Raw genomic sequence first — 18557 nt, forward strand, 5'->3', positions numbered from 1 at the left:
TGGTGTGCGGTGGCTGGGCAGCATGGCAGGAAGAAGTGACCAGGAAAGTCTGGAACACACAGAAGAGGAAGAATGGTTTAATGAGGCACAGGTACTTGATGCCCAGCATCCATTACTAACTCCTTAGCCAATCTCTTTGCAGCTACATCCTGCCTCTCTCCCCTCCCATCACACCCACTGGGTTAAAGCAATTGGTAGATATGAAAAAGCAATTTTATGGACTTCACTCTTAAAGCAGCTTTTAGAAAGGAAAAAACATAACCATATATTATCTTTATTATGACTTTGGCTTGTAACACAGGCAATAAAGGCAGTAGAGGGGAAGGAGCAACTGCAAGGTCAAAAGTCCCAGAGCAGCTGGGAGTCTGTGGGTCTCACCTCAGGGCCTGACTAGTTCTTTATCATCTGTGTGCCAGCCTGAAGCATTCCACCTCAAAAACCAAATAATAGTGCTATTTTTCCAATTCAGAGAAAAACCCAAGTTAAAGGATAAAATTTTCAATTCAAAGTTCTCACATATGTTCCTCAAACCCATGATGCCTGGATCCACTGAGTGCCAGGAGATCACAGAGTGAATAAATAAGTCAAAAATGACTGGAATGCCCTGGAAATGGCTGACCAGTGTAACCTGACAGCTCCTGTGGACACACGGGCTTGTGGTTGTGATTTTTCTGTTGTGTGGTATAATGCACGTTCTGCCAGTCATATTGTTCCTGTTTATAGGATGAAGTTGTGAGCACATTTTCAGCCCTGTCTATAACTAGTGCCATGCCTCCCAGGCACTCCTTGACCAGGCAGAAGGCCTGAGCAGCTGCTGTGCCTGGAGAGAGGCACAGAGTCAGGCACTAGAGGACTGTTGGACCCGAGGACAGGGCTGGACCCCCACTCCACAGGTCAAACAGTGGACATCGTGATTTACCCTGGAGGGAGGGAACACAGAAACCAGACTTTCTGATTTGTTTCTGGGGTAGACAAAGACATGAAGCTATCTAGAAAATTAATTCTCATAAAATAAATTCCCCAGAATAATTTCTTATTCAGCATAAGACACCAGACAAAATCAGAAATGGCAGTGACAGTTCTCATCCATAGCACCTCCTGGCTTTTACTCTTGGTGTTTACTTTGCTGGCCGACTCAGCACACACACGTAACACATCAGAACACAACCCACTGAGGCACAAACCCCAGTTCTGAACAAAACCCTCTTGAGATACGACCATGCTTGCTGTTCTATCTTAGCATGAGTGGCTCCACCACCTCTGGGTGGAAGATGCTCAGGGCTCACGGTGTAAAAGAAAAGGGCGCTGGAGACGGAGTTTGAGAAGATAACCAGAGTTCAGGTGAGAACCCAAAGCGGCCCTCTCTGCTGAGAACACCTCAGTGGGCCTGTGGATAAGGTACCAACATGTAGCATGCTGTAAGTCCCACTGATGCTGGCTGGCACCCTGGCTTTCAGGTTACCTACCACTGGAGCTGACCTCCCAGGGACCACTGTCTCTTCCTGCTTTTCCAGCTTAGGAGGACATGTCTTGCCTGATGGTCAGACAAAAAGACTCAAAGTCGCAGCACACAGTTTTTAAATAACTTTATAATTTCCTGATGGATTTAGTTTGTGAATAAAAAAGAAAAAAATGAACAAAGTGTTTACAATAATAAACAAGGCAAAGTTGAACAGAACACAATTTCTTTGTAATGTCATTATCCAGCTGGCAACATGACTCCAGTAATCACACACATCAGTTGAAGGCAGTATGTGTGTTTGCATCACAGATACCACCATTAGGCTGCTGCTACTGTTATCAAAAGGGACTCAAGCTACAGTGGGCCAGTACCCAGCACTCCCTGGCTCCCCACTAAAGTGCAACATGTGTCTTCTCAAATGGGAGTGAATCAAGTGCCCACCTGGGACATCCTGACAAGATGTGGCAGGGTCCTGGTCCTGCAGAAGGGCAGGCCGGCCTGACAGGTGGCATGCGCCTCCTGCTAGGTCTCGCTGTTTCAGATGGGTGCAATACTGCTACGGCATGGAGAGAAGGGCAGGCTGAAGTGCTCATTCTGGCCTGGGGTGGGTTCTCTCACTTCAGCATGGTTCATTTCCTTTCCTGACCATGGCATCTCTGGGGCCAACAGAGTGAGTCTGAGCCTGGGAGATTTGGGTTTAAAAAGCTTCAAGGGAAAGAAATCTAGGGTCTGAGTCAGAGGAACCAAGTTCTGAGAACAATTCATTGCACCTGGATTGCAGGCTCCAGGCTGGCCAGTGTTGGCCCCATGGAGTGGTCACTGGATGATATAGCACCAAGTGGGTAGGAAAAAGGTCCTGTGGCCTGGCAGGCAGGGGCCAAGGAGTCAAACCCAGCTGCCACACAATACTAGGCACACTGGGTATGGCCCAAGATGGAGCAAGGGTAGTTCTGGGTCACCAACTCTGAAACCTTTACCCAGAGGTCCTGAGGATGTATGGGAGAATCCTGGCACAACTGAGAGCCTCTGCGCCCCTAGATTCTCATTTCTCTTATTCGGCAGTTGTCAGGCACATCCAGGCAGTCACCTACCTGGAGTGTGGTCACTGTATTCCCAAGTGGCTGGGCTGCCTGATACCTCAGCCAAGGTAGGAGGGGGAGGAGTTTGGCTGCCCCATAGCTTGAATTTCTTTATTAACATGATATTGGTTTGCATTTTAAAAACACAGATTTTTTTTTTCAGTTCTACAGCTACTTTTTAATGTTTTAGTATTCTCAACAAAGGACACAAAGTAACTGCCCCAATTCTCTGAATCACACAGACAATATTGACAAGCAGAGAAACAAAAGAGGTGGGATGGGATAGAAATTCACTCCCCCAAATTAACCCTTAAAACCACTTCTCCCCTGAAAGGGGCAGCAGAAAAAATACCTACAACAGGGTCACAGCACTCACCAAACATATTGAAAAAAATCAGGAGACACTTGGTTATAGTTTAACACTAAAAATTTTGGAAACAGTTTTTGCTTAAAAAGAGTAGGTAAAGACAGCCATTTTGTTCAGAAGGATTCCCCTTAATGAATGTTTTCTTTTTGCCTAAATATTCTGTCACATGGGGAAAACTGAAGATTCTTTTAAAAATCTTTGGAGGGTTCCAGTCACTTCCTGAGAAACCCAGGAATTGGCAGTGATAGAGGGCTGGTCTCACAGAGGGCAGCTTGCCGTTACGCAGTCCATTGTCCTTTTGCCACTCTTCATAGGGCTGGACTTGTGCAGGTGGGAGACGAGGTTGGGGAGGCCGATAGGAAAGTCTCTGATACTGTTGGCCTAGGGTGCACTGGGGCTTCATTAGGAAAGGCCATATGAGGATCTCATTCTATGTAGGGATATATCCCTTGCTTTCCTCTTTCCTTGAAGACCCCAAGAGTAGCCAATGGGACTATGCATAAGTGATGTGGTCACACAGGAGGAGGCGATGGCTCCCTGGATCAGCAAGTCCAATGCCCATCATGACCATTAGTGGGGAGGCATGTGGACAGCAGTGGAATAACAACTCTGATGCCTTCTTCTCCCTCTTCTCTCATTCTGGGGAGTGGATTTTCCAACCAGCTCCTCACAGAAAACCACATTTTAATCGACCAAGAGTGGTAAGTCACACTGCCTCTAGCATCACTGAAGGTGGTCCTCGCTTCAGTATTTCTTTTTGTTTTTTTGGTACTGGGGATGGAACTTAGGACCTTGCACTTGCCAGGCAGGCTCAGTGCCACTGAGTTAAACCCCTGGCCCCTTCAGTCTGCTTTCTTATTATTTCTAAAGTTCTGGTGTAAAAAAAGAGAGATGCACTTAGATTTTCTTTACACTGTAAGGTTCAAGGACGAAGTTTAGATTTGAGATAAATTTGAGATTCTCATTTCTTAAATATTATTTAAAATCTTTTCCATTTCAAATAGTATTCCAGTCCTTGCAAATCTCAACCCAGATACTTCATTGATAACTCAAAGGCTACTGGGATACAAGTATATGAAGAGATGAGAAATACACACGATTTCTTTCTTTTTCTTTTTGGTACCAGGGATTGAACTCGGGACCTTGAGCTTGCGAGGCAGGCGGCAGAACCAACGAGCTAAATTCCCAGCTTGACACAGCATTTCTGTAGTCATGTGCTGAAGGTGGATTCCATCCACTTTACTCACAGTCCTCTTCATGATGACCTTGATTTTGGGTACAGACCTTTAGGTACTAAAGGGCAACTAGATTTGTCAACGGAATGGATGTATATGGGGAAGATTACAAGAGACTTGTAGTGAGTTCTCAAAGCCATACACACAAAGTAGCAGTTGAGTGGCCTGTGATACCCTGGATACTACATGAGGGTCCCGGGATGACAAGTCCCAGTGTGATGGGAGTTGTGCATTCAATCAGTGTTGGCTCAATGAATGATCTGAACTCACTGAGATGCTCTCAATGCTGGAAACTGAATTAACTTTGTCCCTACACTTTGAAGGTAGGCCATGCTTACTGTCAGACTTCAGTCACAGTCTCCAGAATCATTTGAATTACTAGATTGCCACTCAAGAAAGATTATGAAGATTCCTTATAGAGCTGCATAGAGGATGTCTGTCCCAGTATTTTTCTTCCCAGAAGTGCCTATGGGCTTCACAGTCTTTCTGAAGGGGAAGTGCTCAGGGAGTTTGGAATGAAGAGAAGGCAGCAGGTAAGGTGAGAGCCACACACCAAAGGGCCAGAGTGGCAGGCACTGCATTCGGTGACAGAAGCCGCACGACCCTGCCAGACCAGCTGGAGAACATCAGCCAGTGCCGGGGCTAGGCCCTGCCTCTTCTCCTGCTCTCTCTATTCCACTGTAGCCCTGTCAAGGCCATCATCAGACCTCAGTTCCTTACATTACGGTGGGTGAAGTGAGATTCTAGTATTTCAGCCCTGAAACACTGGGCACTTTCTGCAAGACTTATGGGCAGTCAGTAAATAAAAAGAATCGAGGTAACTGACTACCACCAATTACCACTTATCATCTGATCCCTGCAACCCCCCTGGTCAACCAACCAGCAGAAAGCATCTCACCGAGGTTTATGGACAGAGCCCATTAAAGCCTTTAACAAGGAACACCCCTCAACGTCTCACATGGAAAGGGCTTGTTTTACAGCAGGGAAGCAGGGGAGTAAGAGAAGTGGCTATGTAAGTTAATGGGACAGGCAAGGGCTACAGTGGGAGATCCTAGACTCAGGTCTTTCCATGCAGCATGAAATTTTTTGGGTCATTGGGGAAGGAGAGGGGAGAAACAAGACAAAAACATTTACTCCAGAAACTCTTATCAGAAGATGAAAGTGTTTAGAGGGTTTTTGGTGGTACAGGTGGTCAAAGGGCTAGCTTTGGGTCAACTGGTCTATTTCTTGGTGCCTGATTATTTATAACTGCCACTATCTACACTTGGGAAAAATGTCTCCAAAATTCGAATTCCTTCATCTGAACTTACAACTTTCTGATTTCAGAATGGAGCTAGTTGAGTTCTATGAGTTCCATGTTAAAAAAAAAACAACTCTCCACAAGTGGGTATTCAGAATTCCCTACACAGAATACTCTTTAAGGGTATCAACAACAAACAGCAAATCCTGGACCATCAAATGGGATACTACAAATAGGTGATGAAAATTCAAACCCATCAATTCCTTTATGCTGACTGTGAGATTTTTCTAGAAAAGCCACCTTCTATTCAGACAGGGGTGGGAGAAGGTATGCTTTACTGCTTTGAGTCAACTAAGTATGTGTCAAAGAACCTACCATACCTTTACCTCACCGAAAGGAGACATTTTCAAGGATGGGTATGTGACACATGGACTTACACTCAGTAGGGATTTTCATAAATTTTCTCTGAATGAAGGAATGCAGGATGGAATGTATGTGGGTTAAGACAAACTCATTTGTGTCAGAAGAAGATTCCAGGCAGTGAATGAGGCTGTGATTCTGAAAACACAGGTCAAGGGCAAAGTGAAGAGGGTGAGTGATGGATCGCATGCTTCAGTAATCACTGTGCTGCAGGTACTGGGTGTGGGTGTAGGGAGGCAGATGGCATTCTGGGAGATGTAGGGAGAAACTAGCCTGACCCCAAGGAACACTACCCTTCTGGAGGAGTAAGGCCGCAGTGTGTGACAACAGAGTCCCGCATGTCAAGCTCTTCTTCTTTTTCAGTCAGAGATATGTGATCTAACAAGGCATGGCAAGATAAAAGGTCTTAAGAGGGAGCAAGGGAAGGACCATTCACATCCTCCTCCTGTAAACTGAGGAATGGAGCAAGGAAGACGAGACAGACAAGGCTGGGGTGAAGACACTTGGAGGTGTCTGCCCTGAACTCTTATAAACCACTAACCAAGAAAAAGAAACATAAATGAGAGTAAAAGAGAAGTTGGCTCTCTTTGTCTTTGATCTCTCTTTCCCCACCTCTTTTTCTACACTTTTTGAAATTGTTTTACCCTTTTAGGAGAAAGCACCCACTGTGATATTAGGACACTCAGTGCTCTGGCCCATTGTGAGAATCCTCTCACTGTGTTGAACTCTGGATGGATCCCAGACGTGGCTGTCCGGTCAGAGGACAGCAGGGCTCTACTTCATGCCCCTCTGAGGGCAGGGCACCAGCTTCCACAGCTCCACACTTCCAATGACAGCAGGTCAGTTTTTCATGGAGATGTAGCCATTTGCCTGCCTTGGACACCAAGAAAATTCATGCAGAGACCACATTCAAAGCAGACAGGCAGGTAAGATGACAGAAGTAGAAACAGGCTGGAACTACACTTCTTCAAGTGTGCAAGACAGGATGCCGTCTGTAGTGTTTGGCACCAAGACGTTTCTGGATGCCTGTTCCTCACGGTTCCTCTCTCTTGGCTCCTTGACTCTCTCAGTGGCGGGGCTAGCCACTCCTCGTGAGGCAGGGTCAGGATGACTCTTCCAGCGCATTGACCACCTGCTCCAGGATGTCAGGGCAGTGGTCTGCTATCTGTTGAAGAATGGCATTGGCAAACTCCTGCAGTTCTGCATTATCCCGCTCACACTTTTCTAACTCACTCTGAAGCTGAAAGGGAAAAAAGAGGTAGATTTCAGATAAAATAAAACAATCTTATTTGCACTGTTAAGAATTACTGCTCATCAATAAAGAAATGACAACAATAAGCACTTTCTATGTGAAGTCTCCCTGCATCAAAATGAACAAAGAAAGTATAAAAGTAAATATCAAATGTCTGCTTGTAAAAATGAGGCCTAAAGAAGCAAGAGACTGAGCCAGGCATGGTGGCACACATCTGTAATCCCAGCACTTGGGAGGCTGAGGCAGGAGGATTGCCATGAGTTTAAGGCCAGCTTGGGCTGCACAGTGAGTTCAAGATCAGCCTGAACTACAAGAGACCTTGTCTCAAAACCAAATCAAACCAAACCAAACCAAAAGTGAGAGACTAGTCCAAGGCCCAAAGCTGCTAACTTGCACAGCTGGGACTCAACCCTACCCTCTCACTTTGGGTAGAATGTTTTCTCCATGGTGCCACAATCTCACAAACACGACTGGGAATGGAGGGTACAGATCACCTCAGACAGGATCTTAATGTTGCACAGTGTTCCTTGCTTTAGGGAAACTTATGAATAAGGGAAACTTACGACCACTTACTATATGTCACTTTCATTCTGCATATTAGACCTTACCTTAGGCCACTCATTTAGCTCAAGAGATTACTTGGAGTAATCTCCAAGTCTTAAATATAAGACAGTCCACTTATTTAAGAGTAAGCATACTTATAACTTCCTGTTGTTTGCAACACCCTCTCTGACATCCCTCCATTTAGCCAACATTTATCAAGCCCTTACTATGAACTAAAAATGGATAGATCTGGTCCTTAGGTTAATGGAAGTGACAAGCATGTGGGTATATTATGACCCAGCACAGCCAGGGCCCAGGAGAGGCACAAACATGTGCTGAGGGGGAACATAATGACTGTTTCATCCTGGAGGAGTTTGAGAAGGTGCTAGTAAAGGTGCCTGGGATCTGGATCTTGAGAACTGAAAAGACATCTGTCTGGGAGATCAAAGCCAGAAGAGGCTTTTGAGCAGATGAGACAAATGCAGATGTGTGGAGCCAGGAGGGATTCGGCACAGACCTGGGGATGTGTGAAACATTCAGTATGGTTGGAGCCTACGATGAGGAGATTGGGTGGAGAATGACAGGAATGAAACTGAAATGACAGCAGAGGGTCAGAATGTATATGAAACTAGTAGTTCAGACATAACCTGGTTAAAACCCAAACCCAAACTAACACTACAACAAAAAGGAAGTCTAAGAGTTTCATAACAGTCCAGTGACATGATCACCTCTATCTTCTTAGAAAATAATGCAGAAGGTTGGAAAGGCATGCCAGCCTGAGTGGAAGGAAGGCTACATCAAGGTCCCCTCGGCAAGCCCAGGTAAGAGCTAAGGAGAGCAAAGGAGGATCAAGGATTAGGGAGGACCACATATGTTTCAACCTTGGCAAAGGGAGTTAAAGTGAGGGAGAATGGAGAATCACTTTTGACAATTTCTAGCTAGGGAAGCTGAACAAGTTAGACTAAAAATATTAAGCAGAGCAGGATTTGGAAAGAAAGGAGGGGAACTGAAATTTGATTATGAAACTGGGCGTGGTGTGGTACATGCCTGTAATATGAGCACTCAGAAGGCTGAAGCAGGAGGATCATGAGTTTGAGGATAGTCTGGGGTACATAGCAAGTTCAAAACTTGCCTAGACTACATAGTGTGGCCATGTCACAAACAAACAAATCCCCCTCAAAATATAGTTAAGAACATAGGCTCTGGGGTTAGAATGTCAACTCTGCCAATTATTATTTTCTTTGATCTTGGTCTCTTTATCTATAAAACGCTGAAGTAACACTTTGACATGGTTGTTTGGGGATTTAATAAACAAAGTGAACAGAAAGGACATGGTTAGTTCTATTCCCCTCCTCTATTGTATTTGAAGAAGCTAATTCTTGGCTCACAACATGTAGATTCTGACAGTGGAATTAAAACATGGTTCTCTTTGCCTTTTGATCTACTTGCTCTTTCTGGGTAATCTTAGCTATTTAATAACATTAACCATAACATCTAACATTTATCAAGGATTTTCAACATGTCCGGCATTACACTGCACTTTAGATGACTATCTCACTAAATCTTTGAGACATACCAAGACTCGGTGTGGTGTAATTCTGGCTCTTGAATGATCCAGCCAGATTTAGACTACGTCCTGGTACATCTCAGGGTCTGGCTGTGTCACACAAATATGTCACATAGGAAGGCTAGGAGGACAGGTACCTTGTCAAAATAGCTGCAAAGAAAACTCAGTGGAACTAAAGCCAACTAGGAAAAGAGATGAGGTTGTGCTGCTTCAGGTTCCCACCTCAGGCTTTCCCAGAAGATTCTGGACAACTCTGGTTTATATTCTGAGCCAGGTATCTGTGGCCTACACTCTCTATAAATCATTTATTTATTTCTCATAAAAAGAGTTTCTATTCTAATTTGGCTTGTGTTAAATAGATAATGATGAAGTTACTAAACATTTTAGTTTAGTAATCTTTTTTTTTCCTTCAGGTTTTCTGCGTGATTTTAAAAGTCCTACACATCTATTACAGAAAATTTGGAAAAGAAGTGGTACTATAAGCCTAAAAGATCAGTAAGTTAATAGAACAGAAAATATGAATAAAAACCTCATAGAAGAAATACAAATAATTGATAAGCATGAAAAACATCCAACCTCATTAATAGAGAAATACAAATTAGGGCCGGGGATTTAGCTCAGTGGTTACTCCACCTGCTGTGCAAGTGCAAGGACCCAAGTTTGATCCCTGGTACCAAGAAAAAAAAGAAACACAAATTAAATAAGATAGGTGTTTCCTGTGAATCATATTGGTAAATGCTTCAGAGATTGCTGATGACCAGTATGGTAAGAGTCTGGGAAAGTGGGTACTAGTAAACAACTACAGGTAGGAATGTAGACTGTCTAGCAGTTTGATGTCATCAAATTTAATTGTACATAACCATTTTTAAGACCAGAATATGGGTCCTTCTGTATCTGTAACACCACAACATCAGTTTTTGCAGTGAAAAAGTGAACTTAAAACTATAAATACCCTTCAGAGCTGCATGTATTTTTTTCCCCTTTTTTGAGATAGGGTCTTGCTTTGTAGTGCAGGCTGGCTTTGAGCTCACTATGTACCCTAAGCTGGCCTCAAACTCATGGTGATCCTCCCACCTCAGTCTTCCAAGTGCTGGGATCACAGGCATGTGGCACAATGCCCAGCTCAGCTGCATGTATTTTTAAAGGTATAATTCTGATATCCTAAGACTTTGAAAAAGGGACAGATACAAATATATACACTATTCACTCAAACTATTAACTGGCCAATAAAAAGGAATGAAGTTCTGATATATGCTACACATTAGGTCTAGCTATATTATACGTATTACATAAAAACATTCTGCTAAATCAAAGAAGTTACTCAAATAAGACCTCATATTGTATGATTCCATTTTTGGGTAATATCCAGACTAGGTAAATCAAAGTGAGAAAGGAGATAAATGGTTATCTAGGACTGGAATACAATGGGCTAGCTGGGAGTGACTACCAGTGGGTATGAGTTTCTTTTTGGGTGATAAAAATGTTTGAAAATTGATTATAGTGATGGATGCACAATTCTGAGAACATACCAAACTTAACTGAATTACATATTTGAAATGGTAAAATTATATGGCATGTGAATTATGTATTTTTAAAAGACCTGTAAAAAAGTGGGCTGTGTACTAAATGACCACTCAGAAGTAAACAGAAAATACTACTGCTTTCAATTTCAACAGAAGCAGGGAGGAGGTGTTTCTTAAAGAATGTGGCAGTTGACCGTAGAGGACAGAAAGAGGGTGATTTGAAGTGGAGAAACAGTGTGAGCTAAGGCAGGAAGCAGAAAATGTAGTTGGTTGTTCCTAGAAGTTCAGGAATACAGGAATTACTGGATCTTGACAGAGTAATACTAGCTCTTTGAGAGTGGCAGAGGACCTGAACTGGCTGGGCTTGGCACTATCCCACGGAGCACCTTCCTGCATTACATGGTTTCAGTGAAGCCACGCCTAGGGTCCTGTGTTCCATTTCAGACACCTCATTGTCAGAAACTTGGAGAACAACTGGAATAAGTTCAAAGAAATATAACAGGCATGACTAAGAAGCTGAAAGGATCAGTTTATGAGACAGAATTAGAAGGACAAAATATATAGACTCCAACTCAGTGAAAACTAAAGGAAGGGAATGTGATTATACCTGTGAATGTCAGGAGAGTGTAAAGCATGAGGGGGAAGAGTGACTTAGCACTGGATAAGGAAGTATGGCTAGAAGTAACGGAATAAGATTAAGGAAGAAAGCAAGCAACCTAGAGGCACTATAAGGCTATGCTTTTTCTCTAACGAATGGTTTTCTGGGGAAAAGACATTTACAAATAGAGGACTCAAAAATCAGATCATTTAGAGAAGGAAGTGTTCCTCATTAGCTGGAGTTGCTTTCCATTTGGTAGACCTCCATTCTCCAGAGATTCTGCAGGGTTTGAATTTTATCTGAATGCAGGTACTGAATGTGGGCATGGCTGAATACAGAGAGATGTTGTTGGCATTTGATCCATTATATGCTAAAATTTTTTGACTTGAAATAATCTCAGAGATCATCCTATCTTGTGAAGCTGGAATTAATTTTTCTTTCCTTTTTTTCTCTCCTTCCCTCCTTTCTTTCTTTCATGCCAGGGATTGAATCCAGGGCCTTACCCTGGGTATTCCCCCAGGGCTGGAATTAACTTTTAAAATGAGGACTTTTAAGGGGCCAGGGATTTAGCTCAGTGGTTCCAGCGCCTGCCTATTTTTGTTTTTATTTTGAGACAGGGTTTTACTAAGTTGCTTAGGTTTGGTTTTATCCTTGCAATTCTTCTGCCTCAGCCTCCCAGTGTTGGAATTACAAGTGTGTGCCACTATGCTTGGCTCAGTCATTTTATTTTATTTTATTTTATTTTATTTATTTTTATTATTTTTATTTTTTGGTACCAGGGATCGAACTCGGGTCCTTATGCTTGTGCAGCAGGCGGAGAAACCACTGAGCTAAATCCCTGGCCCAAACTTTGAAGTCCATGTCCTTTAGTGACACATGTCCTTTTTTTTTTGGTACCGAGGATTGAACTCGGGTCCTTGCACTTGCGCAGCAGGCGGTGAAATCACTGAGCTAAGTCCCTGGCCCAGGCTCAGTCATTTTAAAGACAAAGAAGCAAAGGAATGGGTTTAGGCCATTTAGGAAAGATGGGCCATGTTAAGTAACCAGATAAATACCACATTATTTAAAATGTTGTGTTAATGTGTATTTTATATGTAAAAACCAGGAAGTTTTTGTATGTATGGTTTTGGAGTGCAGTCAGTCCTGTGGATATGGTGGGAAAAGTATATTCCAGCTGTGACTTAATTCACTAGATCTCACTGAAAATGCTTTTTTTTTTTTTTACAGTAAGGTAGCTAGTATGCCACTGGCCATTGTGGACCACATACACAGTCCTCAGTATCCATGTGGATGTCACGAGCATGTGCAGAAGTAGACGTTCTCATCTTTTCTGGATGCATATCTAGTATAGGAAGTGGCTAAGATAGAGTTGAGAGCCTGCCTGTTCCGGTATACCTTTGTTAACTGAAGTTGACCTTCTGATGGTTCTTCCTGCATTTTACCTATGTGGTATTCAGTGCATTTTTCCTATCGGGAGGGAGCACCAGGTGCTTTTGAATTCCAGCTTGCAGATCTCATGCATTTAATTTAATTTATTTTTTTTTGCCCCATTAACTTTATTGGTACATTTTAGGTATAAAATACAGTTACATTCATCATTGGGATCTTGTACCATTACATGAGTCTCTTGGTTCTTATTTTTTTTCCCCTTCCCTTGTCCCCTTGAATATGCTCTTGTTGCTTTTTTTTTTTTTCTGGTGCTGGAGATTGAACCCAGGGCCTCCCATGTGAAATAAGTACATACTCTACTACGGAACCATACCCCTGGCCCTCCTGCTGCTTTCACCCCTTGCCTCTGCCCACAACCCACTAGCATGCCTTCCTTTCACCTCCCCCGACTTAGGCTTAACATCAAAAGAGAATTTACCAAAGGATACAAGCAAATTTACTGAAGGACATAAAACATCTATTTGGAATTTAATGAAAATGCTTCTTCCATCCTATTTATAATGAATGAATGCCTTCTTTCTCTTTTTAGACCTAAGATAAAGCAATTCAATAAGATCTTCCATTTTCTATGACTTTAGTTGGAATCTAGACTGTCCTTCAAAGGACAGCCTACAGTGCTACTTGGAGGTGGTGGAACCTTTAAGTAGGGCCTAGTGGGAGTTCTTTAGGTTATAGGGTGGTGGTGGTGGGGTGTCCTTGAAGGGGATTATGGGACTCTGGTTTCTTCCTCTTCCTCTTTTTGTCACCCAGGCTTGATGTTAGGGTTTTTATTTAGATGTACTCTGAGGAGTCTCATGCATTCATAGGCAGGGTTTTTGGAAGGTGATTGGATTATGGGAGCGTACAACTGACTTGCTGTTAGGAGGTAGGGTCTGGTCAGAAGAGGCAGATCACTGGGGGCATGGCCTGGAAGGGCGTATTTCTCTCTCAGGTTCCTCCCTTCACTTCTGCTCTGCTTCTACTACCATGAGGTGAGCAGCTTTCTTCTGCCCAGGTACTTCCACCATATTGTTGTTCTTCCTTGGAGACTGCTGACTATGGACTGAAACCTCTATAATCTGTGAGCCAAAATAAATCTTTCCTTCTTTAAACTGTAGGTGTCAGGGATTGTGTCTCAGCAATGAGAAAAGTAACTAAGTTGACATACAGTTTTCCTTTGCCATATGCTTCCCAATCATGATAAGCTGCTTCACCACAGGGCCAAAAGCAGAGTTTTAGACTCACATATCTCAAGAGTTTGACAAATGTTTCCTTGTGAATGTTCTATTTACCCATCAAATCATACTGTTAATACTATCTTTTTTTTTTGTTGCAGTGATGGAGATGAAACCCAGGGCTTGTGCATACGTGGCAAGAACTCTACCAATGAGCTACATCCCTAATCCTGTCTGTACTATTTAATAAACTGTTCTTTTCATTTATTAATTACTATAAACAGTTGTTCTAAAATATATATTTTAATGAGCTGCATTGTAATCCATTTAAATAGATGTAACATAATTTAACTAAATCCCACTGTTGGGGAATTAATTTGTTTTCAAGTTTTTGCTACTATCAATATTCATGTGTTGAATTTTCCTGTACATAGTCTTTGTAAGTTTATTTTCTTAATTTTCTAGGTCAAATTGGTACATGTCTCTTTAAAGTTTTAGACATGTGACCAAATCACTCTAAAAACAAGTTGTACTAATTTTCAGTTCACAAACAACAAATAAGGGTGGCCATTTCCCTACTCTCTCAATATACTGGAGAATCAGTCAGTGAAACAAACAAATACACAAAGCCAAACAAATCACCTACACCATGTTGATCATCTAAGTATCACAAAGATGTTTTCACTTGCAGTTCTTTGCAATTCTTTTCACTAGTAGTGAAACCAAAAACTGAGGCTAATCCTTTAACAATATACTTATTGGCCACTTTTTCTGTCAAATTCCTGTTAATGTCTTTGCAGATTATGTTTCTTTGATTTAGTTTCCTGATTTCTGATGGCCTGGTCACAACCCTAATATAAACTCTAACAATCTTACATCCTTCGTTTGCTGCAACAGCTTTATAGCCATTTCAACATGGTGTAAAAGTAGGCTCCCTCTTCCTCTTCTACTATCTGAAAGAATTTCCTACAAAATACAGTCTACACATTTTGGCATGGCAGCTAATGTTTCAACTGCATCTCTTGGTATACACTTACTCTTCCTTGTCGTTCTCTCGGTCTAGAATGTGGACAATTTTCTTACATACCTTTCTTCTTTAACTTTCTCATCCTTTATCACTGCTTTTCTTTCTGAAACCTTCCCTAGTCAGCAGTGAGTACTATTATTTATTTTGTCTTCAGTTACATGTTTAATTCTCCAACTCTCTACAAACTCTTCAATGAATTCTTGTTTTTATATGAGTGTTGCCTAGTAAAATAACTGTAGCAGACAATCTAAAAATAGCCAATGAGTGAAATAAAAGAATAGATACTAATCCTGGGGGAAAGCCTTGATAAGTTTCTAAAGAGCTTTTTATTTTATTTTGTTTTTGTGATGCTGGGGACCAAACCTAGGGCCTTGTATGGTGCTAGATACGCACTTTACCATCAAGCGATACCCATAGCCTCTGAAGCTTTTTGAGATCACATTTGAAACATCTCTACATCTAAACTCTCTGATGGGTTACAGATATAGCTTAGTGGCAGTGTATTTGCCCAGCATGTCATGTGTGAGGCTCTGGGTTTGATCTTCATCACCACAAAACCAACCAGTCAACCAAATTAAAAAAAACCTTGAGAATACAGACTTTTGGTAGAGAGCAGGGTGCACAAACTATACAATGTATAGTTCCCTATTCTGCTTAATGTTCTCTAAAGATGGAAAATGGGAAAAGTGTAAGATGTGAAGGTGGCTTCTGGCTGAATTTTCTTGCTTTTGTCTGTTGAATGTTACTATAATTTGTTCTGTTCTTAGTAGTTGTTCCGCCCTTCTTGAGCTCAGAGTAGTAATATTAAGAAGGACTTGAGCCAAGAATCACAAATCCAACAGCAACTCTATCAGAATGCTCAAAAACAACAAACATTGGAAGAGCATCCAGTAGAGGGGAAGAAAGAATGTCACCAATTCCATCATGGCTTAATGCAGAGACAGGCAGAGGAACCTCAGAAGGAAAACTGAGGTTCAGAGATACGAGTCTATAGTCTCATACCATGCAAAGGCATTATTTGGAAGGACCACCTACAGGCTAAACCACCTAGATCCTTCCTTCTTTCAGCACTGGGGTGACAGAGACAGAGCTGCCAGTACGATAAGGAACATAACTGGGCTGGATGAAGGAATAGAAGTATAGCTGAATGATCAGCTGGTTGACTTAGGGAAATTATTCCAGAATATCTATTGCTTGGTACAAGTCATAATTTTAAAGTAGGTACCACATTTCTCTACAGCTAAACAAAGGCATTACAGAGAGCTACCAGAAAGCAAGGCAATAAATACTTAAAAGAGGGCTGGGGATTTAGCTCAGTGGCACCTCACCTCGAAAGCACAAGGTCCTGAGTTCAATCCTCGGTACCAAAAAACAAAACAAAACAAAAAACAAGAAATACTTAAAAGAGAGAAATTTGCTAAGTATTTGCTAAGTATTCGCAGACTTGGCCTCATTTCAAGGTAAACAACTTGTCATGCACAGCCACAAAGGATGAGGTAAAGGAGAGGATGCACTGATGGGTATGAAAAAAGGATAGTTAAAAGAAAGGTTGCTGCATAAATTCCATTGTAGCTGGAAGCAACTTTGATTAAGTCTTTTCTGCAGATGGTGTATTAGAGGGGAGAAAATTACAAAGAAATGCCTACTTTGGTTTAAGCAGACAAGAATCTGAATTCAGGTGTTAATAGCTGTGTGTCCCAGGATGGATAATCCCTGAGGTCTGAGCTATAAATTTAGCATGAGATTGGAGCCCTAGAGGTGATGGATCCAGAAGAAATGGTTCTTCATTCTGGCCAGGTTTGGTCTACAACCCATAGCCTCAATCCGCAGGCTGTTTAGGATATATGGAGGCAGGAAATAACTTCCTAGTTTGAATTTTCAAACAACTAGAATAACATTGAAATGTAGTTTTCCATAATGTCTGCTTTTTGTTTTTCAGTGCTGGGGCCTTGAGCAAATTTGCCATAATATCTATAGGACAAAACATAAAATTTAATGTCTCCACCCACCCCTGCTGCCAGGGGTACAGCAACTATCACTATAGTCAGTTCTGCATGAGGCTGAGTAAACATGGTGATGATGGTGAGGTTGCTGTGGGGCCGCCTCCCACCCACTCTCTTGTGATGAACCCCTTTACCAGGAAACTTCTGCATTGGTGGGGTTTTTTGGTACCAGGGATCCAACTAAGGACCTTGTGCTTGTGAAGCAGGTGGTGGAACCACTGAGCTAAATCCCTGGCCCTGAATTTGTTTTTATAAGAAGGAAAGCCTATTGTCAAAAGTAAGTAAGATGCTGGATGTGGTACATACCATTAATCCCAGCACTTGGAAGGCTGAGGCAGGAGGATCATGAGATTGAGGCCAGCCTGAACTACATAGTGAGACCCTATCTAAAAAATAAAAATAAAAATGTAAGATGTGACTAATCTTGAACTGAATGGCCTAATTAAAACAACATTTAGTTCTTTTTGGGTCTGTGCATTCAGCAAGTTCTACTGCCAAACACTATGACGCTCCATAGCAATCTCCTTGAGATTCATATGCTGATGTAAGTGATGCAGAGGAACATCTATCGTTCCTTCCCATACAACAGAAACACCTAGTACTCTACATCTCAAAGTATGAAGATTATATAATTACTTTCTAGTATTATCTACAGCACATTATGCCTGGCACATAGTAGGTGTTTCTCAAATTTTTACTGAATTAAATACTAGCCATATGCCTTAAGGTAGTTAGATTTTTCAATGTTAGATTATCATATATTTTCATCATTACTGTTCAATGTGAAAACCAAAATGAACAAATTAAGGGCTGGCAGTGTGTCTCAGTGGTAGAGTACTTGCTTAGCATGCACGAGGCTCTGGGTTCAATCCCCAACATCAAAAAGAAAAAAACAAAAACAAAAACAAAGCAAAGCAAAACAAAACAAAAAAAACCTAAAAAACAAAACCCACCAAGTCAAGAGCTTCTCTGCTTTCTGGCCCTGGCACTTAAAACTCTGCATCTGATATTAGCAGAACTCTATCCCTGAAAGAAAGCTGTTACAATTTCTACTCAATCAGTATAAATACAAAGCTCATCATTTCGTTTTCCCACTTCCTTCAAGCCCAGGCAAACAGTGTCCAATTGTAGTACTAGGCTTGTAAGTGTTAAACTCAAAGCAAGCCAGTTCTGAAGTTTGAAGTCATAAGCTTAGAAGAGCTTCTCTAATTCTCTAAGACAACTTAGATCTAAAGAGGCACAATGGCTGGCAGATGGACCTTAAGATCTTCTTTGAGGATAACACAAGATTCATAGGTATTATCCACCAACACCAACCAGATGCACAACCTCTGTGCAGAGAAGAGGACGTCTTTCCTTCCTCAGAGGGAAGTTTTACAAGGAATCTGGCCCTTGGTAGCTACCAAACCTCTTAAGTTGTCATATTCACTGTTGCTTTCCATTCATTTGAAGGTTAGAATCACTTGTTATTTTATGGAAGTCAACAATGGAGGCCAAATAACCCAGGTAAAAGTGGCCAAATGAACCAGGGCCAGCGGCAGTCTATAGGACCTAAATATCTACTATGGATATGTTACTCTAAATTAATCTTGTTACATTATAGCAGAAGCTGGGACCATGCAACAGTCCAGTTTCAAA

General features: G+C 41.9%; 1 protein-coding gene across 27 annotated transcripts in view; it reads right to left on the bottom strand.

The window, feature by feature from the left end:
- Positions 1-1571: 1571 nt before the first annotated feature.
- The window catches only part of Erc1 (ELKS/RAB6-interacting/CAST family member 1), a 510100-nt gene continuing 493114 nt past the window's right edge, over positions 1572-18557 (bottom strand). For all 27 annotated transcript variants that reach the window (XR_015439770.1, XR_015439760.1, XR_015439764.1 and 24 more), the window contains one exon: positions 1572-7043. Coding sequence is in view for 22 of the 27 variants with exons in the window: in XM_087182771.1 (XP_087038897.1) it covers positions 6906-7043 (138 nt within the window). In the remaining 5 variants the exon portion in view is untranslated. The remainder of the gene's footprint in view (positions 7044-18557) is intronic.

This window comes from Heterocephalus glaber, unplaced genomic scaffold, assembly GCF_053883595.1.
Source record: "Heterocephalus glaber isolate CG9 unplaced genomic scaffold, H.glaber_assembly_v1.0 deba00000281, whole genome shotgun sequence".
NCBI classification, from domain to species: domain Eukaryota; kingdom Metazoa; phylum Chordata; class Mammalia; order Rodentia; family Bathyergidae; genus Heterocephalus; species Heterocephalus glaber.